At 36.1% G+C, this 19,846-nt stretch overlaps 1 protein-coding gene across 13 annotated transcripts in view; it reads left to right on the forward strand.

The window, feature by feature from the left end:
- LOC124427325 (twitchin) overlaps positions 1–19,846 on the forward strand; it is a 64,396-nt gene that overhangs the window by 19,280 nt on the left and 25,270 nt on the right. For 9 of the 13 annotated variants that reach the window (XM_046970108.1, XM_046970110.1, XM_046970112.1 and 6 more), the window contains 27 exons: positions 146–184; positions 294–347; positions 549–593; positions 677–718; positions 903–1,058; positions 1,841–2,026; positions 2,144–2,158; positions 3,332–3,511; positions 4,868–4,912; positions 10,446–10,593; positions 10,661–10,897; positions 10,969–11,105; positions 14,588–14,713; positions 14,854–14,998; positions 15,216–15,355; positions 15,441–15,585; positions 15,669–15,810; positions 15,901–16,025; positions 16,125–16,478; positions 16,559–16,765; positions 16,852–17,160; positions 17,242–17,832; positions 17,926–18,231; positions 18,321–18,623; positions 18,705–18,989; positions 19,096–19,407; positions 19,511–19,813. In XM_046970108.1, the coding sequence (XP_046826064.1) occupies positions 146–184; positions 294–347; positions 549–593; positions 677–718; positions 903–1,058; positions 1,841–2,026; positions 2,144–2,158; positions 3,332–3,511; positions 4,868–4,912; positions 10,446–10,593; positions 10,661–10,897; positions 10,969–11,105; positions 14,588–14,713; positions 14,854–14,998; positions 15,216–15,355; positions 15,441–15,585; positions 15,669–15,810; positions 15,901–16,025; positions 16,125–16,478; positions 16,559–16,765; positions 16,852–17,160; positions 17,242–17,832; positions 17,926–18,231; positions 18,321–18,623; positions 18,705–18,989; positions 19,096–19,407; positions 19,511–19,813 (5,077 nt within the window). Of the gene's footprint in view, positions 1–145; positions 185–293; positions 348–548; positions 594–676; positions 719–902; positions 1,059–1,840; positions 2,027–2,143; positions 2,159–3,331; positions 3,512–4,867; positions 4,913–6,954; positions 6,994–10,445; positions 10,594–10,660; positions 10,898–10,968; positions 11,106–14,587; positions 14,714–14,853; positions 14,999–15,215; positions 15,356–15,440; positions 15,586–15,668; positions 15,811–15,900; positions 16,026–16,124; positions 16,479–16,558; positions 16,766–16,851; positions 17,161–17,241; positions 17,833–17,925; positions 18,232–18,320; positions 18,624–18,704; positions 18,990–19,095; positions 19,408–19,510; positions 19,814–19,846 lie in introns of all 13 variants that reach the window. The other 4 variants (XM_046970117.1, XM_046970118.1, XM_046970107.1 and 1 more) reach the window with 3 other exon arrangements.

The raw sequence follows: 19,846 nt of genomic DNA on the forward strand, positions 1-19,846 counted from the left end.
CTTTTTCAGCGATGCCATCTTATTGTCATTTAAATAATTTGTAATTACATTATATTCTCATCCATAATATACTACTACGAAGTAGAAAATATTTAAAAAAATTAAAAATCGTATATTAAAGTTAATTTTAAAATTAACTTTTTAGGAGGAACCAAAAGCCACATTAAAACCAGAAGAAACCAAGGTACACACAACAAACACTCAGTACATTAAATTACATAGAAAAATACTTTATACACAATGGATGAAATACTAAAAGTTCTCGATATTATTACAATGAAATTTCTTTTTAGAAGGAAGAACCCGTCGATAAACGTAAAACACTCGGCAAACCCGAGGAACCCAAGGTACATAAGTCGCTCACATTCAAACATAAATAACAATCAGATAATGTATTTCATTACACGCTTATATAATCACAACAAAATAGAACACGTATCACGATATTTATCAGATATTATTTGCATACGTATTTTTAAATATGTAGTCTTTTTGTAATGATTTCATGTTCATAAATTATTCATGGGATATTCTGTCTGTGTTTACAGAAGGAAGAACAAGAGAGAAAACTCAGTCTCAAGCAAAGTATTAAAGTATGTATATCACGTATGCGATATATGTATGTAATATAAGGAAAGTTTGTACTATAATAAAAATTCTTCTTTACTTTTTATAGATCGAAGAAGAAAAGAAGTCTTTGAACAAAGTCGAACTCAAGGTGAGCGTTTGATTTTTTAAGGAGTGTAAATCTTTATTATTATCAGTATACACAGAATTATTGAATAACAAACCTTAAAATACACATAACGTAACAATATTGGAATTTAATAATCGGTAGTCATAAAAACGTATAAAATATCGTAAACTATCATTCGCAATTATCACAAATATTTCAAATACAGCCAAAGGAAATCCAAGGCACTGAAGCGAAACCAAAACTACGTAGACCACCAAAACAAGAAGTTAAAACCGATAATTTTCAAATGATACAACTCAAACCAGTTGCAAGAGATGCGTCAAAGCCTCAGAAGGCTACAAATGGCACTATTGAGTTGAAGGTATCCTTGCACACAGGAATCTCAGCATCTCTCTCTCTCTCTCTCTCTCTCTCTCTTTCTCTCTCTTTCGTTTAAATCCTCTAGTGCTAAACAAATTGATCTGAATATTCTCTTCTTCTTTGTTCTTCCTCTCTTGTAATTAAAAATGTTATAACTTCAAAAAAATATTCTGTGACTCACAATATTGACTCACAGCATTCTTAAACTTGTACACCTTCAAACTTTATATACTTCACTCTATCTCTTTTCTATGTCTTTCTCTTTATGTCAGTTTTAATACTGATGCCTCTTATTCTCTATGGACTTTAACTTATCCTTTCTATGTTACACACCTTCAATGCATCTTACAAAAAGTCTACTAAACTCGATTTATATGTTTATAAAATATTTTTCTGCTTTGATATTTCTAATTTTCTACAGCTTGTTCTTGGAGGATGAACTTTCCTGTCAAATTCTAACGTATATGTTCTATCTGTAAATAACAGTATGTGTATATCACAATTATGCAAGGTTTTCTTAAAATTTCGAACTTTCCAAACTTATAAAATTAATTAAGAAAGCATATCGAAAAGGTAAGATAAAACTGATTCTGTAATAATACATGTAAACTTACACTTCCTTTGGATGTAATTAATTCTACGTTTATAATCTACACATCGGACTGCTCTTTCTACTCTTCATCTCACACTTGTCATTGATAACACACTACCCGCATTATATTAATTTATCTTAACTCGTATAAAAATTAAGGATAATTTTGTTTTGGATTTTGCAACGTATAGAAAGTCGAAAAGACAGAGAAGCAAGAGGCAAAGAAAGGGAAAGTTACAAAAGGGAGGAAGGAAAGCAGCTATGAACTTCCAGAAATTCCTGATTACGAGAGGCCAGTCCTTGAGAAACCTCAAGAGTTCGATTTCGGTGAACGTGTAGCTCGCGATAAAACAAAATTGGATAGACCGGCGACACAGGTAAGAAAATGGTCGATTGACGTCAAATTTCATGAAAAATGAAATGTTAATCTTGTTGTCTTATTTTCTTTTTCTTTTTTTTTTTTTATGTTTCTTTTTCATGACTCCGTGGGACAGAAATTCGACTCGAAGGTGAGTAATGGAATTGACTTTTCATTTCTTAGAGATAACCAGATAAGATCACGTACATTCGAATAAGAGAACAAAAATAGGTATTTTCGAAGTAGAGACAATTTCAACACTTTCTTCAATTTTAGATAAAGAATGTCTAGACTTGTACAGTAAGCAGAATCATCCCACTAGATCGCGAAAGGCGTATAAATTCAATGATGATTAAAATTTTAAGATGAAGATTTACAGCTTGGCAGATTTATGTAGGAATGTTCATTCCCGTAGGCGTATGTACGTTCTGCCTGAGAACGGTGAGAAAAAAAAAGCGATTGGTGAAATTGGATAGCAAAGGTCGTTTCCGTAATTAGCTCGGGCATCGCGATTCCATCGAATCAAATGAAATCGAATAAAAGCGTGTATCTCGTTCGCGATCGTTCGGTCGTACGGTCGACGTACGATATGTCAACGGTGACACAGAATCCTGGTTGGCGCAGGTTGCCAGAGAGCCTTCGTCATATTTTCCGATCTCGTAAATGTCCGAAGGGCGTAACGCACGACACAAATACTCGGATGGCACAGTCGCCGTTACATCTACGTAATAATAATCACAATTAAAACGACTCGATTTTGCGCGAGGTAATGATCATCCAAGTCTCAAGAATCTCTCGTTTCGGTTTCCCTTGGCAACCAATGAATGTCTCTCATCCATGTGAAGAGAAATCCGAGGGAGAGGGCAAGAGATGTAATTCTTTTGGCAAATAACTCGTCGTATGTCACCACCCCTCGCGTAGATCTTCCTCGTTTTTATTCGTGAAAAGGAGGATGGAGAAAACATCGATCGCTATTTTCGGTTTTATTGCACTCGTATCTCGGTCGAGACACCTTTCTCAACTGAGGTTCCCCTATCGAATAAAGAGATCAGTCGTAATCTCCTTACGATCGAGATTGCATTAAATCGCTTACTTTACTACTTCTCGGAAGATAGATTTTCGCTCCTAAAGAGTTTTTCATTTGAGGAAAACGGTAACGTTTATCTATACTATCGGAAACATTTATCATTTTGTGCAAATTTGAAACTTCCTTTTTCTCTCTCTCTCTCTCTCTCTCTCCCCCCTTGTCTCTATATTTATCGTAGCGTTTACTCGTGCGCTTTCCCCATCGAAGCAAATGTGAAAACTTGATTCATCATTGCAGCCAAAGTTGCCAGAGATCAAAGCACCGGAGGCACCAAAGATCGAAGTTATTAAAGACGTAACACCGACAGGAAGTAGGAAGGGATCTTTGATACCAGGAAGTGGTTCGACCAGTCGACGTGGTTCTCTCATACCACCCGAAGAATTGGGTCGTAGACCTAGCCTGATCATCAGTGACGAGGTATGCTACGAAAGAAATCGTAATTTGATCCTCAAGGTATATCGACTGCTGTATAGAAAACAAAAAGGACCAACTTGAGAGGTGCAACAGTTGCTTTTATTAGATTCGCGTATCTGATACGCGCGACATATTTTTACTCGTCAAACGTTATAGGATCATTTATTAAAAATGCTATAATACTGTTGCACGTCTTTAGATTCGTACGACCGAATGATTTACTTCAAAACGATTAGCATCAAACGACAGCACCAAGAGCTGTTAACGGATCTTTGTTTCATCAAGAACTTCGATAATTAGGATCATTTTGTCAAAATGCCAGATAAACTAACTTGGTATTTAGTAATAACTAGAACGATTCTAAAAATATCTGCGTTCACGAGCGTGCTTATTCTGGATAGAATTATTCACATTACTCATTAATGTTTTTAGTACCGAAAATATGTTCCGAACTATAATTAGTCGGGAAATAATCCTTTCTCGAGCTTAAACGTTTTGAAATAGATCGGTCTGTCATCCAAACGATATTCTTTCAAGTTCGTTACGCCGTCGAAGTTATCCGTTCGATATTTTTAAGTATAAAATTTCCTTTGAAGAAGAATTGATACAGGACGAAAGATAGTTGGAATGAAAAAGCGTAAAAAAAGAAAAACTTGTGAGAATGTCGGTTGTACGTCCTAAAAAAAATGTTAGAAAAATGCTGATATAAGATGCTAGGTGAACGAGTAGGTAGATGACTAGCTACAGCTGGTTAGTTCTAGATTTTTTTGAGTTTTTTTTCCTGAGTTCCGTAGAAATATTCGTTATATTTAGCGATCCTACCCATGATGATATTAGCAATAGATATCCATAGACGTAAAGTCCCAACGAGTTTCTGTGAAAGTGTCTTTAGAAGGTCAGCAGGAGTGTGCGTTATTTTTAGTGTCAGCAAAGCGTGAAATTTAGATTAGCTACCTGTTCGTGAAAAGTCCATGTACCCAGCTTCTGATGCACCAACCTTCGCTCCTCTTCCAACGCCTGTCCTTGATTTGCTAAATACACAAAGCAACCAACTATATTACTATTCCAAGATAAGAAGGAACCAAATTGAAGATTTCAGTAAGCAGTAAGAGAAAATAAAATCGACGATATCGTACCAACGTTGGAAAACTATCCGAGGAGTACGTTCTTGTAAACGGCCCGATTTCCGAAGATGGCTCATCTCGAGGATCATTCTATATTTCATTCTATATTTCATTATCGATTAAAATATATAAACGAGAAAATGATACATGTACACATAGCTATGCTCACACACACAACACTACAGGCACATTTAGCTGACAAGAACACATTAGTAAACAACAATTTGGTCCATAGGAGAATAGGAAGCTGCGGCCCGGCGAGGTAGTGGACGAGCGCAAGGTGAGAAAAGTCTCTAAAAGTGAAGGAGCGAATGCCTCGTCTGCAACCTTACTCAACTACCAATGCATTTCTTCTACTTTTATTCCACTTTTGACTCACATATTCTCTTACACAATTTCATCGGAATGACGGACGAAAAAAATTATGCGTTTGATCGATCAGGCTCTTCAAATTATCGACATCGTCTATGAATCTTTTACGAATTTTTCTTTATTACATTTGTAATATTGCATCGATTGGTATCACCTAATGGCGTACTTCTTTTTTTTCGTCCGCATGTGCCTGCTCACTACTACTATTTATTGTTTAATATTTATTCGCTATGAACGTATTTCACACTACATTATTCGCAAGCATGCGTACGTCGACGTAAGAAAGCTGGGAGATTTGAATAGCCATTTGATTTGTAACGTCGAATACTATGATTACGTCGATGGAATGCAAGCATGCAGTTGTAGAGTAAGGATTCCTCTTATAATACCTGTCGTCGGGAAGAAGCATTTGATTCGTTTCTTTTTTTCTTTTTCTTTCTTTCTTTTTTTTTTTTTTTTCTTTTTTTTTCTTTTTTTTTTACATAGATCCGACGATCCATGTGAGACGGAATCTTTACTCTCGCATAACTTTATTTCGATATGTTGTCGTAATGATTATAAGCTAAACTATTGACCAACGTATAAAATGCACCTGCACCTGGCACGGATCTGCTGCCTGAACCGAGTCTGTGTGCACTACAAACTCGATAATAATGACACTTACTATTAAAAAAATTAATATAATAATAACAATCGACGAGAGAAAGAGAATTGAAAAGGACGAGGCGTGTACGGTAAATTCGCTGACAACGACTATCGATCATTCTTTTGCAAGGTTTCGAATTTCTTTTGGCTAAAGAACCTATGCTAACACTTTAACTCGTAGATCAAATGTCTTGGCAAGCATTGTCTGCAAAAAGACACTCATTGGCGTTAACGAATGTTTAGGACGTACAAGAAGCAGCGACGGTATGTGAATCATGTCATCTTGTAAATATCTTGTAGTAAGAATGCGTTCACGCGAGAGAAACACTTGTTACATTTTGCTCGCTGCAAAGACTTGTCGCTATTAATTCCGAACTGATCAGGAGGAAGGACGAATGATGAGTTATCATCGTCTATTATGTGTGCAAGACTTGGATATTAATCTCTCTCTCTCTCTCTCTCTCTCGCGCGCGCGCGTGCGCACGCACGCACGCACGTATTTTCTCTTTTAGAAATATTATGTATCAGATTTATTCGAGATCAATTTTTCAGGTTCTCGCCAGACACGCCTCGTACTTGCACGAGCCCTCCCCTCGAACGTAAAAGATTCAATTATTTTCATTTCTTAACGAATGAAATTATATTAGAGCGAAATGCGTTCGAGGAAGAAGGCATCCGAAATCGTGACGGATCGTCCGATGATCGCCTATAGGCGTTACTATGTGAATGCGAATATATATCACTGATTTTTAACCGCACTTATTTCGGAATAGCGTACGTTTGATAGTGTCGCCCAATGGCGACTCTATGGTAAGACCGAGCCTCGAAAGCAATAATGACCTTGTGTTTGTCTAAAACAAATCTATATCCTTCGTCCTTTCGTCTATGTCCGTTCCTCGAAAGGTATCATTTGATTCATGGTTCTTTTTTTTCTCTTTTCTTTTATTGTGCCGTCTTTTTCCGTTTCTTCTCTTCTATCTATTTGCTTGTTTGTTCGTATTTATACGTACGCAAACACTATACTTTCTATCGATTCCTTCGATCTTTTCTCGCATCGGTTATCGAATATTATTATCGATTTCCAATGACTCACGATAAATTCTCGACGATAATTTCAACATAGACATTCACATAAAAACGCTCGATGTACTTTACGCATCGCCTACGTAGTAGAATTTTTATAAAGACATGATCGGAGAAGGATCTTAGTCGATAACATTCGGAAGAAAGGAGAAAGAAAGTTTTTTTTCTAACGCGACAAATTTTTCGCCAAAAGCTCATGTCCGCATCTATGATTTTTTACAGTTGGGAAAGTTACGACCCGGGGAGGTGTTGGACGCTAAGGTGAGATTTGTGTTCGCTATAACACAAAGCTTACCTACCAAGTACCATCACCTGCAACATTTTACAATTTTATCGTTTTACAGCTGCACTGTTTCTTATTCCTATTGTTTCTCACCCTGCCCAATTCTCTTTGAGCCCTGCCCTATACTTTATGTATTTTATTTCTTATTCTTCGCAATCTTCATCCCTTCGATTGAATTTTTATCGATAAATCATGGATCACTCCGTCCGGCGATCAAATTATTTTACATATCTTTCATCGTTTAACGATGCCGATCATTTTTATTGAATCCATTGATCAAAGAAATTAGAATGTCGTCTTCCTTAAAGAGTCGTTGATTGATCGCCACGCGAACGTGATTCCGTTTCTTAAATGTACATGCTCAGCTTAACGACAAATCACTCAAAGTACTCAAACAAAATAATGAAGTTTCAAGTAACAATGACAACTAAAAACAAGCCCAATGGCACAAGCCCTTGCCGCCCCAAGCCCTCGCCCCTTGCAAGAAGTAACGACACGTTATCACGAGACGACAATAATGATAATAATAATAATTTTGTAACCTTTTTTAGCTAAATTTTTTGGGGCTGACATACTATCGTTGCCGCTGCTACCGCATTCTTACGCTATCATCCGCAATCCCCGACAGATACAATTTTTAGGATATCGACGATATTATGATATTTCATCATATTGCTGTCTTCTTTTTTTTCTTTCTACTATTGTTTGGACAGGCTACGATACGTGACGATCGACTATGGCCCACCGACCAGATTACAAGCCCGCCTCATTGATCTTTCTTACTATCTCTATCTCTACATTTTTTTATTTTTCATGCACCACGAACAGAATAAGTACGGGCGCCGAGGCGAACTGCAGAACAAAGAGGTTAGCACCAAATTCGTCGTGAATATGTCGCGCACGTTATCTCGAATAGAATTTTCCTTTTATTTCCCTTTTCTCTTTTTTTCTTTTCTTTTTTTTCCTTTTTTATATCTTCCATTGATGGGTGTTACAAGTTAGAAAATCATTTATGTGCCTGTTTATAAAAATATTTATATATATATATATATATATTTTTTTTTATATATATATTAATCTTTAGAAAGAGCAACATAAAATGGTCTTTGTTGGACTTCGTTCTTTGTCGAGATCGAACGAAATGAAAATATAATCGCGAAGGTTCCAACGCAATGCAACCAACGCGAATGCACGTTCGTCCGACTAAATACGGAGTCTTACTACTGCGCTAAACAGATCGTTCTGCCCGCTGTACAGATACTGCTTAATTCGAGCGAATACGTCTATGTATTTAATTCCTTGAGAAAATTGGATAACAGTAATGGTGGTAAGCTAGCTTTTTTTTTAGTATCTTGTTTGACTTTGTTTTTCTTTGTATCACGTTGAAAGCGTGTATATATATATATATATATATATATATATATATATATATATATATATATGTATATATACATTTGCATTTACATTCCGAAGTGTTTCCGATTTTCGTAAAATCCGATGTCGAATGATGTACCACCATTAGTGATTCAAGTAGCAATAAAATCGTGTCACTTTATTGTACATAGAAATTTGCTGCTTGATTTAGTATGAATATATGTGTAAAATAAAAACAATTTTTCGTGTATATTCGTTAAGTACAGGTGTAAGAATAATTTTCGTGCTCACACTACGTGTTCATCGTTTACTTGTTGGCATTAGATCTAGTTGAAAGCCTTCTGATCATCGATATACATAATATTTGCCACGGACAAGGCGTTTACGATCAGCAATATCGATCGGCGATATAGTTCTTTACCAATATTTCTTTTCGACAATAAAATTAATATGTTTTCGTCTTGGCCGTGGTTTGTAAATATGATTTATCTTATCTCTTTGTAAATAATCTTAATTGTACGATTTATTGGTAGATGACTTTAGAACTACAAATTGTTTGTCATCCTCATTGGAACCTGAGAAAACCATTTGGTATACTAAAAGATACTCCCAACGTAGAAAGTGGTAAAATAACATCGTATCTTAAAGTTTAGCTCGTTTCTCGAATTTATCTTTCCTCATTTTTTTTCTCATCTCTGTCATCTCCTTTATCTAACAATCAACGACGAAATATTATGAATTATTTGGACGTTCATAAATTATTTGACGATCTATCGACGATATACTTTTAACCAATTAATTCAATTTTTTAACCATATCCCATGGAAACAGAACTCACTCAAATATAAAACAAATCCTTTTAGCTTTTAGATAATATCAGCGATTTAATAAATGAACATAAAGCGAGCGCGTTGACAGCAGCTTGTTTTTCTTTGCATATATCATTATCAATGAATGAATTTATTGTCAGTCTATCAAATCTAATTACCTAAAATAAATTATGGCGTATTGACTGAGTGATCTTTTGGATTATTCTTTCTTTCATCGCTTACAGTGGAATTTAGGTTCTTCAGAATTAAACTGTCCTTTGCTTTTTTCTTTCTCTTTTGCTCTTCCTTTCTCTCTCTCTCTCTCTCTCTCTCTCTGTGCCTCTATTTCTGTCTTTCTCTCTGTCTCTATTACTATTTCTCTCTCTCTCTCTCTCTCTCTCTCTCTCTCTCTCTCTCTCTCTCTCTCTCTCTCTCTCTCTCTCTCTCTGTCTCTATCAGTACGCCAAATCATCGAGAAAATCACATGTATATTCTATCATGTTTCACGAATAATTTCATATGATATATTCCTCTAATATAACGTTTATCATTCATATATCATGCGTGTTTAGGAGACATCATGATCTCCGGAAACATATAAATATGTAAGCATATAGAAACCATATCATTACATACTCCAAGTGTGTCCAATCACCTGTGTCGATTAATATGTTCCAAATATATTCATCTGTCGGCTTCATGAATTCAAGAATTTTTACGAGTTTCTTGAAGATATTGTTGCTGTAAAATAAATGTAGTAGGATCATTCGATGAGTCATTAAATTTTAATAATCGACTTTAATCGTCGATCCGTTTAATGAAATCAATCGATCGATCATACTTTTTGCATTCGCCACAATTCACTTCCCTTTGTGTATTATTCCTATTGTGCTAATAGAGGCATCCTGGTAGAGGATGAGTATACTAGTGTCACTAACGGATTGTACTCACTTATGTGACTAACGTGTAGACATTAAAAGCTTACTTAACAATGTGACTTATTGCCGTGACTAAATTGTATCTAATTGTATATAATGTCAAAGAATTATGATGCGAATTCGTATGGTTATCTGTTATTCTAATCTATCATTAATCATTTTATTCGTAATATTTGACAAGTCTTAACAGATCACTGTACGAAATCGCGCACTTTATGCCTACGATAAAGCTTGGTAGAACTATTACTATTGGCTAATATTCTCGCGATAAATTATATCAGTGATATAATCAATGAATGATGAATCCAGAGGCGTCGTCCAAGCACGGACGTAAGGAGACCCAGCGTGGCGGACCTCGAGAATAAAATCAATCAACCTAGCACACCTCTTCGAGATGTTGGACCACCAGGACCACCGCAAATCGTTGATGTCCAGGAATCATACTCCGCCGTCGAAGGTAATGTCTTTTTTTATTATTAACGTCAATAATAAAGGAACGTTCTTATTGTCTTATATCATAATAGATTCGACGGCGTACCTCACCGTTGCGGTGGAGGGTACGCCTGCGCCAACCTTCAAGTTTTACAAGGGCATCACCGAGATCATCGAAGGTGGCCGTTTCAAGTTCCTCACGGATACGGAAACCAATACGATCACCCTCTGTATGAGGAAAACAAAGCCCAACGATGAAGGCACTTACAAAATAGTCGTTAGCAATATCCACGGAGAGGATTCTGCCGAGATGCAGCTTTACGTATCTGGTAAGTATTATTTAAATAGATATAAAATTGTCTATATTACCTATGTGTATTATACGATAAATTTTCTTCAGACGCCAGTGGCATGGATTTCCGTGCAATGTTGAAAAAGAGAAAATATCAGAAGTGGGCGAGAGAGGAAGCGGAACAGGAGAAGGTAGATTTGAAGGAAGTGGAGAAACCTATGCCGGCTTTGAAGAAAGTAGAGAAGGTAATAATTCTTATTTTTCATTGTACATTACATTCTAATTCTATGGTATCTTGGTATATAATTATACTATGCAATTCTTCTATACGAGTATAGAAATTTGTCACACACGTGCACCATTTCATTGTAATTAGCTAAAAAAAAAAAAAAAAAAAAAAAAAAAAAAAAAAAAAAAAAAAGAAACATTGCATCGTGCCGATGTGAAATTGTACAATAACACGTCACTAACACAGCTCGGTGCACGAGACGAATATTGAATGAATTATGCATCGTTGTTGTCAACACATCGTTCCAAGCTGCCGATTCGTTTCTTTCGGAGCAAGCATTGGTTGACGGCAATGAAGGCAAGTACGAAGGGTAGCTTGGATCTAATTATCTTGACAATTTTTGCAGATTTTCAAAGAAGGGTTTACCAAACGTGACGTTTCAAAACTATCTCATGATATTTAGTCAGTTGTTTCTTCTTTCTCTTTTTCTTCTTTTCTTATCTACATTCGACACCTCTCTTAGTCGCTGCATGGCAGCGAGGTGCATGGTAGCGAGCTACATGGAAGCGGCTGGTACCAAGACGGGTTGGAAATAGTGATCTTGATGGAGGGTCAGGAAATCTATCGAATTCCTCTTGACAAGAAGGAAGAACCTAATTGGAGCTGGCTCAAGGTTTTCGAGCAACCCTATGTAGTAATTCCTGCAAAATGACGACGTTACCTATTGTAAACGCGCCGAATATACGTGTCGACCGAGTTTTGTACGAGCGCCGTCTTGTTCTACACTTCCGTACTTTTGTCATTTTATTTGTAAGAGTCGCTACGAAGCCGACATATTACTTTGCACGACGTTTTTCATCATATCGATTATAATCAAGACGTTCGCATTATTCATTTTTCATTATATTAACATTTTTTTGGTAGTTGCGCTAGAACCATTTTGTTTGGAATATTTCGGTAATATTCAACAGTAATTAGATATAACCGACATTAGATAACGAACGATTGTTTATCTTTGTCCTTATTTTTTCTTCTTTTTTTTTTCTTTCTTTTTTTTTTCTGTAATAATCCATACACGAGTATTTTTATCTTATCCCTGTCCCTATGCACTCACTATATTAATTTAGAGTTAATGCTGGGCTTCGTGTATTTTTACATTGACACGTTGCACTTTCATCCGTAACCACGAAATCAAATCAATTGTCACATCTCATGTTTCATGCGATCATCATAAAAACTGAATTTATCACTTTTAATTATAAATCGTGGAGGATAAACACCTTACTTATTTCATAACTCTGTTCACTATAAAATTTATTTCGTTTGTGTTAATTCGACTAACGCCTTGATACGTTATATACGTATAATAATAATAGTTTAATGTAATTAATATCAATTAAGAATTGAATGCCTCGCGTAAAAAAGGAGCAAGCATTACCTCTAAATTTGTAATCATGTCGTTAAAAAACATGAAGGATCTCTCGAAACCGATATTTTCGAAGCCCACGCGTAATAAGTCATTATTATGTTTCTCTGCGAATACATTTTCATTAGCTTGCTTCGGAGCAAGATCTAGATTGAAAATAGATGAAGAAAATCGGTTATTCGAGTTCCTTGAAAATTGGAATTTGATTGGTAAGAGTGGAATTAACGGTCATGTGTGTGTGCCTCGCATGCAGGACGTCTTCGACATTCATCGCAGGCCAAGTTTGCAGGAGCTAATCGTCGACTGGCCGATACTAGTGGCAAGAGTCAAGGAAAAGGTTCGCGATAAATCTTAAGGCAATATTCCTCGCATTCCTTGATTCCAGTTGAACAGCCTCGAAATGAAGCCTCTGCCAATGCCCCTCCAGGCTTTTTATTATTTTCATTACTCGTGTATTCTGGTGAATTATCGATTCATTTCTCAATGAAATTAGTCACTCAGTCATTGTGCCATTCGGTTACGTCAAGATCACTGTAATTCACCCGAATATATTATTGTATTTATGGAACTTTGACAAACGTCCTTAAGCAAAGTCGAAAGTGTCTTTGAAATCTCCTGCTATGAGCTTTCGTCATTGATTATATTCGATTTGCCTTATTGATTATCATTCGATACATGAGTTGTGCGATTATTTTTAATAATCAATATTGCTTTGGCCAACGCTTATACTCTTAACGAAATGCTAGCTTCTTTAGAAAACCGTACGTGTATAACAATATGGTTGAACAGTATTACATTGATAGTGTTGTATCAGTTTAATCATTGACTCATATTAATTAATTAATATATTATTTGTAGAGTTATCTATATTGTGAGACTAACTAAAATAAGTTCATATTATAAAGCGTACGAACCGAATTAAAGTAAGTCGCGCAACGATTGATATTTCAATTAGCGTTGCTATCGTTCATTCAAACCGATAGTACTTTCTCACGATGAAGATTATCTTATATTTGTTTAAGACGCTCGAAGGGTTCACGAGAGTTAACTGCAGTTGGATTTTATTATTTTTAGAATAGTGGATCGCGTAGGCCCTCTCTGGCAGAATTAATACCCGACTGGCCGACGCTGCATCACTTCACCAAGATGGAGGTTGGATCTACTCCTCGATGGCGTGATATATCTTTATGATTTCACGTGATACATATATACATATATAATGCCTGTTTATCTGTCGCATCACTCGAGAGCCTTGGAAAGTTCTATTCTATTCTTACTCTCGCTAAAGGCTCACCACTAAGGGCATTTCTTCTCAACTTTACGTTTCTTTCTCTTTCGGAAACTATCATCGTTACTATCAGTTACCATCATCATGGAATGTCCTGTCTTCACGTTTACTTCCATTAATTATTTCACGATCTATCAAATTAAGCAGAAACATCTTTCTATGATCATAGATTTCTTTCTCACATTTCTTTATAAAGTTTCTCAATTCTCACCGCAAACTATGACTATATCTTACTTGCGTTTAGGTATAGCGATTCCAAAAAAAATTCAAAATTAAATATTTACCAAAGAGAACGAATTATATTCGATAACGTAGAATTTTAGAGGATGATTGGAATCTCTATACCAAGTATACTTCCTCGATGTTGTCTTTTGCGTTTAAACAATATCTTCTTCTTCGTGCCTATACTCTTCCGCACGTATGACAAATCTCGATAAGATGTGACGGCACGATTTCTTCACAAGATATCGATCTTCTGATAAATCTGTAACAACATTTTCAACTGCGTTTCTTTAACGAGCATGATGTTGCAGGCTTAAAAATATTACTACGTCGTTCTGCGAAATCGGTGATGCAATATTTTTTCTTCTTTTTCTTTCTCATCGTTTTATTTTTCTGCAGCTTTGGAAAAAATTACGAGGACAGCGTTGTTAATATTTTTTCGTCGCCCTTCATATTTATACTCGCTCGAAAGAGGCGACGAATTTTTTTACTTTTTCTAATGTTAATAATAATAATATGTCGAGCCTTATCTCGAACTGATCTATCTACTGTTGTTTCGTAGAAACCGGAGAGCTTCTTAAAGCCATTGGTGGATCAATATGCCAAAGAAGGAAAAGACAAAAAGGTCGTCTTCGAAGCTAACTTTTCTAAACCAAACTGTAAACCAAACTGGTTCTTCCGAAAAGACGTAAGTACATCATGAAATAAAATATTATATTGTATTTAATCATTTATCATCGATAAACATCTTTTTAATCTAATTATATTTTTTAACGATATACTCGTATTATTGGAATACAATAAATATATTCGTTATAATTCCAACAGAAACTATTTCCTTCGGCTAAATACAAATTCAAGAACGAAGAGGATTCTTATCAGCTTATCATTTTAGGACCTAAAGTTGAAGATACAGGAAAATATACTATTGAGATCAGTGGCGTTACTAGTACCGGTTTTCTCAATGTCGAGGGTATAGTATCAACTATTACATTTACTCACGCTAGTTCATTTTCTATTATATACCATAAAATTTGTTTAATCATTTACCTTGCAAGCTATCCATAATTTTCTAATGTGAAAACAGTGAGTCTACAAACTCTTCGGTACTCTTTACTTTATAACGTGACAAAACGTTATATATTATGCATCAAATTATTGACACTTTAACACATTCGTTCTTCTTTCAGAACCCGATCCTACATATTCATTCACGAAACCGCTTGCAAAGAAAACGAGTGGATATACGAAGCACGAATGTTACATGGAGTGTACAGTTAGCTCTAATCTTGCTCAAGTTTCGTGGTACAAAGGAAAAACGAAACTCGAGGTAATATTCACTCTTCGATTTAAAGTTTAAACGATTTAATAATACTATATTGAATACAATAAAAAAAACTTTTCCCTTCGATTAGGATGGCGATGTATATAGTATTTCCAAAGACATGTCCGGTGTTTGCCGATTGACTATTAAAAGTGCTACTATAGAAGACAGCGGCGAATACATTTGTAAAATTAATAAACAAACGGAAAAAACGGAGACAGTGCTTACCGTCGTTGGTAATTTCCCTTAATATTTTTTATTATCCGTTATATTTCGCCAAAGAATATATTAAAAATTATATACTCACTTTCAATTTCAGAATATCCTTATAAATTCGTTAAGGTCCTAAAGAGTCAACAACTAATAGAGAAGGAAACTCTGACTTTACTTTGCGAACTCGATGACGAAGCTGGCGAGGTTAAATGGTTCAAAGGCGATCAAGAGATAGTACCCGATAAGAGGTAATAAGAAGGATAATATTTATATGTATTACGAATGGTATTTTTACGAGTATCGCTTATGAAAATCATATTTCTATTCTTGACTCATAGAGTACAAATCAAGGCCGATGGTAGAAAGAGAAAACTTGTCATTAAGGATTGCAAGGTAACCGATGCTGGAAATTATTCTTGCATGAGCAACGCTGATAAGACCGAAGCCGAGATCGTTATAAATTGTAAGCTGTTCTTTTTTTTTTTCAAATTTAATTCTCGAATTATATTTATAAAATTGACTGAACGGAAAAAAGAAATATTTTCTAAATGAACATTTTCAGATGCCAATCGATTTAACAAAAAATTGAAGGATACCGTTGCGATCGAAAGGGAAAAGCTCGTTCTTGACGTAGAGTTACAAGATCAAACTGCACCGGCAGTTTTCCTTTTCAATGGAAAACCGATCGAGCCAGATGATAGGATTGAAGTTAAAAATCTTGGTGGTGGTAAACATCAATTGGTATTCAATAGGGTCGAAATGTCAGACGACGGTGAAATTACATGCGAGAGTGGACAACTCACGAGCAGCTGCAAGTTGACTGTTAAGAAGGGTGAGAGCAAACCCATCGTCGATATACCAGACATAGTCGAAGGACCATGTAGTGCACCTATTGTATTTGTCGTGCCTTTCAAGAGTAAGTGCATTTCGTTATAATTTAGAATGCATTTCTCTTCTCTCGCGTTATATTATATCGTTTACATCTTTTCATAACAGTCGAAGGCACCAAACAAAGCCAGATAGAAGCGAAGCTTCTGAAAGATGGCAAACCGTTGCCTCTCAAAGATGTTGAAGTCGTTGTAGGCGAAGACAAAGTCACTTACAAAATCAAAAAACCACAGCGTGATTTATCTGGAATTTATCAAGTCAAAATCGGTAATAATCAGGGCGAAGAAGTTAAGGATATCAATATTAACATGCAAGGTAATGCTCGTATTTATCAGTTTGTTTTTTTCTTTTTAATATTATTTCATCACTTTCACAGTTTACATAAATATTTTATTCCACAGACGTTCCATCGGCCCCGCAAGATGTGAATGTTACCGATGTCTTCGCCAATTCTTGTGTAGTTTCCTTTAAACCATCCAAAGATGACGGTGGCTCTCCAATTATGAAATACATTATCGAACGCCTCGATCTTAGTTTGAAATCCCAATGGGATAGCGTTGGAGAAGTTATGCCAGGAGAAAAATGCGTTTATAAGGTCGAAGATCTTGTAGCAAAGAAGGAATACAAATTCCGTATAAGAGCCGTGAACAAGCTTGGCTCTAGCGAACCTGCTATGTTTGCAAAACCAATTCTAGCGAAAGATCCTTGGGGTATGGAAACTTACGTAATTTACTATTTTATTTAATCTTTATCATTGAAGTTTATTCATTACACAATGATCTTTCCTTTAGATGAACCTGGTAAGCCTACAAACGTGGATGTAACTGACTGGGACAAAGATCATGCCGATTTGAAGTGGACTAAGCCAGAAAACGACGGTGGTGCACCTATTACTGGTTACATAATCGAATATAAGGAGAAATTTGGAAAGGAATGGGTGAAGGGTAAAGAAATCGAAGGAGATGTCACAGAAGCTACTATCGACGGTCTTACAGAAGGAAAACAGTATGAATTTAGAATTCGTGCGGTCAACAAAGCTGGACCTGGAGAACCATCGGACGCCACGAAACCTATAATAGCAAAATCTCGATTCGTAAAACCTTACATCGTCGGAGATGGATTAACAAATATGATCGTCAAGAAAGGACAAGTTATAAAATACGATATCAAGTATGCTGGTGAACCCGAACCGGAGGTACACTGGTATCTCGGCGAAAAGGAAATTGTTCAAGATGCTGCCGAAAGGATAACGATCGATAAATATGAAAGAAATACCGTACTTACTGTAAGAAAAACTACTAGACCGGATTCTGGAAAATACAAATTAGTCCTCAGCAATAGCTCCGGTACATGCGAAAGTATTGCCGATGTTGTTGTTCTTGGTAAGCTCACATTATCCGCGACAGCACGTTAACCTTACGTTCTTTCGATTTCATTATATGACAGGTCTAATGCGATGAAATATCTTTACACAGATAAACCAGCAATGCCAAAGGGACCATTAAAAGTCGAAGAAGTCCGTGCGGATCACGTCAAAGTTAAATGGGAAAAGCCTCCCGACGATGGTGGTACCGAAATTACTGGTTATGTTTTGGAGAAAATGGATATGGATACCGGACGTTGGATACCGGCCGGTGAAGTTGGACCGAACGAAGATACTTTTACATTCTCAGGTCTGACCCCCAAAAAGAAATACAAATTCCGTGTTAAGGCTGTTAACAAAGAAGGTGAATCTGAACCTTTGGAAGTTGACGAGGCAATAATTGCCAAAAATCCATACGGTGAGAGAACTTTATATTGTTTAAGAAGAATCTACTTATACCTTCTATCTCTTTATATCTTGTTTTATATGATGTTTTTCGATTTTCAGACGAGCCTGGAAAACCTGGAAAACCAGATATTTTCGATTACGACAATGTCAGTGTCTCTTTAAAATGGGAAAAACCCTCGAGCGATGGTGGTCGACCAATCACTCATTATACCGTCGAAATGAAAGATAAATTCGCGGTAGATTGGGTAGAAGTAATGAAGACTTCCGATGCCACTCCGGAGGCTAAAGTAGAGGGCCTGAAAGAGAAAATGATTTATCAATTCCGTGTACGTGCACACAACAAAGCTGGACCATCAGAACCAAGCGAGCCGACTGATAATCATCTTTGCAAGCATAAAAATCGTAAGGACTTAATATTTTTATATTTTTAAAATTCATAATAATAAAAATAGAACATATATGAAATATAATGTTATCTTTTAGTGAAACCAAGAATCGACCGTAGCAACTTCAAATCCGTTATCATAAAAGCTGGACGTACTCATAAATGGTCGGTAGATGTGACAGGTGAACCACCTCCAGAAACTAAATGGATCTGGAGGGACAATATCCCCTTAACGAATACCGAGCGTATTAAAATCGACAATGTAGACTACCATACAGACTTTACCATCGTTAATGCAATGCGGAAAGATACTGGAAAGTACACATTAATCGCTGAAAATTCAAACGGCAAAGATGAAGAAACTGTAGAACTTACTGTTCTTGGTAAGTCGCTGTTACTGGAAACATTATGATAATGCCATTTTCGTTCTTTTTTCTAAACTGATGCATTAATAATTGATTATTTTTCTCTTTCTCCGTCTCTCATCAGGAAAACCAAGTCCACCGAAAGGACCACTCGAAGTAACAGACGTAACGAACACAAGTGCCAAAGTCAAGTGGGAAAAACCAGAAGATGACGGTGGTGTTCCGATCAAAGAATATGAAATTGAAAAAATGGATACCAAAACTGGCAAATGGGTCAGAGTTGGTAAAATACCTGGTAATTCTCCCAATATGGAATTCGATATTACCGGTCTGAATCCAGGAAGTGAATATAAGTTCCGTGTCACTGCTGTTAACGATGAAGGTGATTCTGAACCTCTTGAGAGCGAACGTGGCGTCGTCGCTAAAAATCCTTATGGTACATATTTTATGCAGTGCAATGCTATTTTTTGTCTATATAAAACAATTAAAAAAATGAACTTTCTTAAAAAATCAACTGCTTGATTTTAATTCATTTATAGATGAACCTTTGAAGCCAGGAACTCCAGAAATAACGGATTACGATAATGAATCCATTAGTTTGAAATGGACACCGCCTGAGTACGACGGAGGAGCACCCATAGAAAAGTACATAATCGAGAAGAAAGATCGTTATAAGCCTGATTGGGAAAAAGCAATCGAGGTACCTGGAAATCAGCTTGAAGCTAAAGTTCCCGATCTCAAGGAACGTGGTGAATATCAATTTCGAATTATTGCTGTAAACAAAGCTGGACCTTCACCACCGTCGGACGCTTCCAAGATGCAAATTTGCAAACATAAAGCATGTACGTATGAATATAATATTACGATATAACATG

Source organism: Vespa crabro, chromosome 10, assembly GCF_910589235.1.
Source record: "Vespa crabro chromosome 10, iyVesCrab1.2, whole genome shotgun sequence".
NCBI lineage: Eukaryota > Metazoa > Arthropoda > Insecta > Hymenoptera > Vespidae > Vespa > Vespa crabro.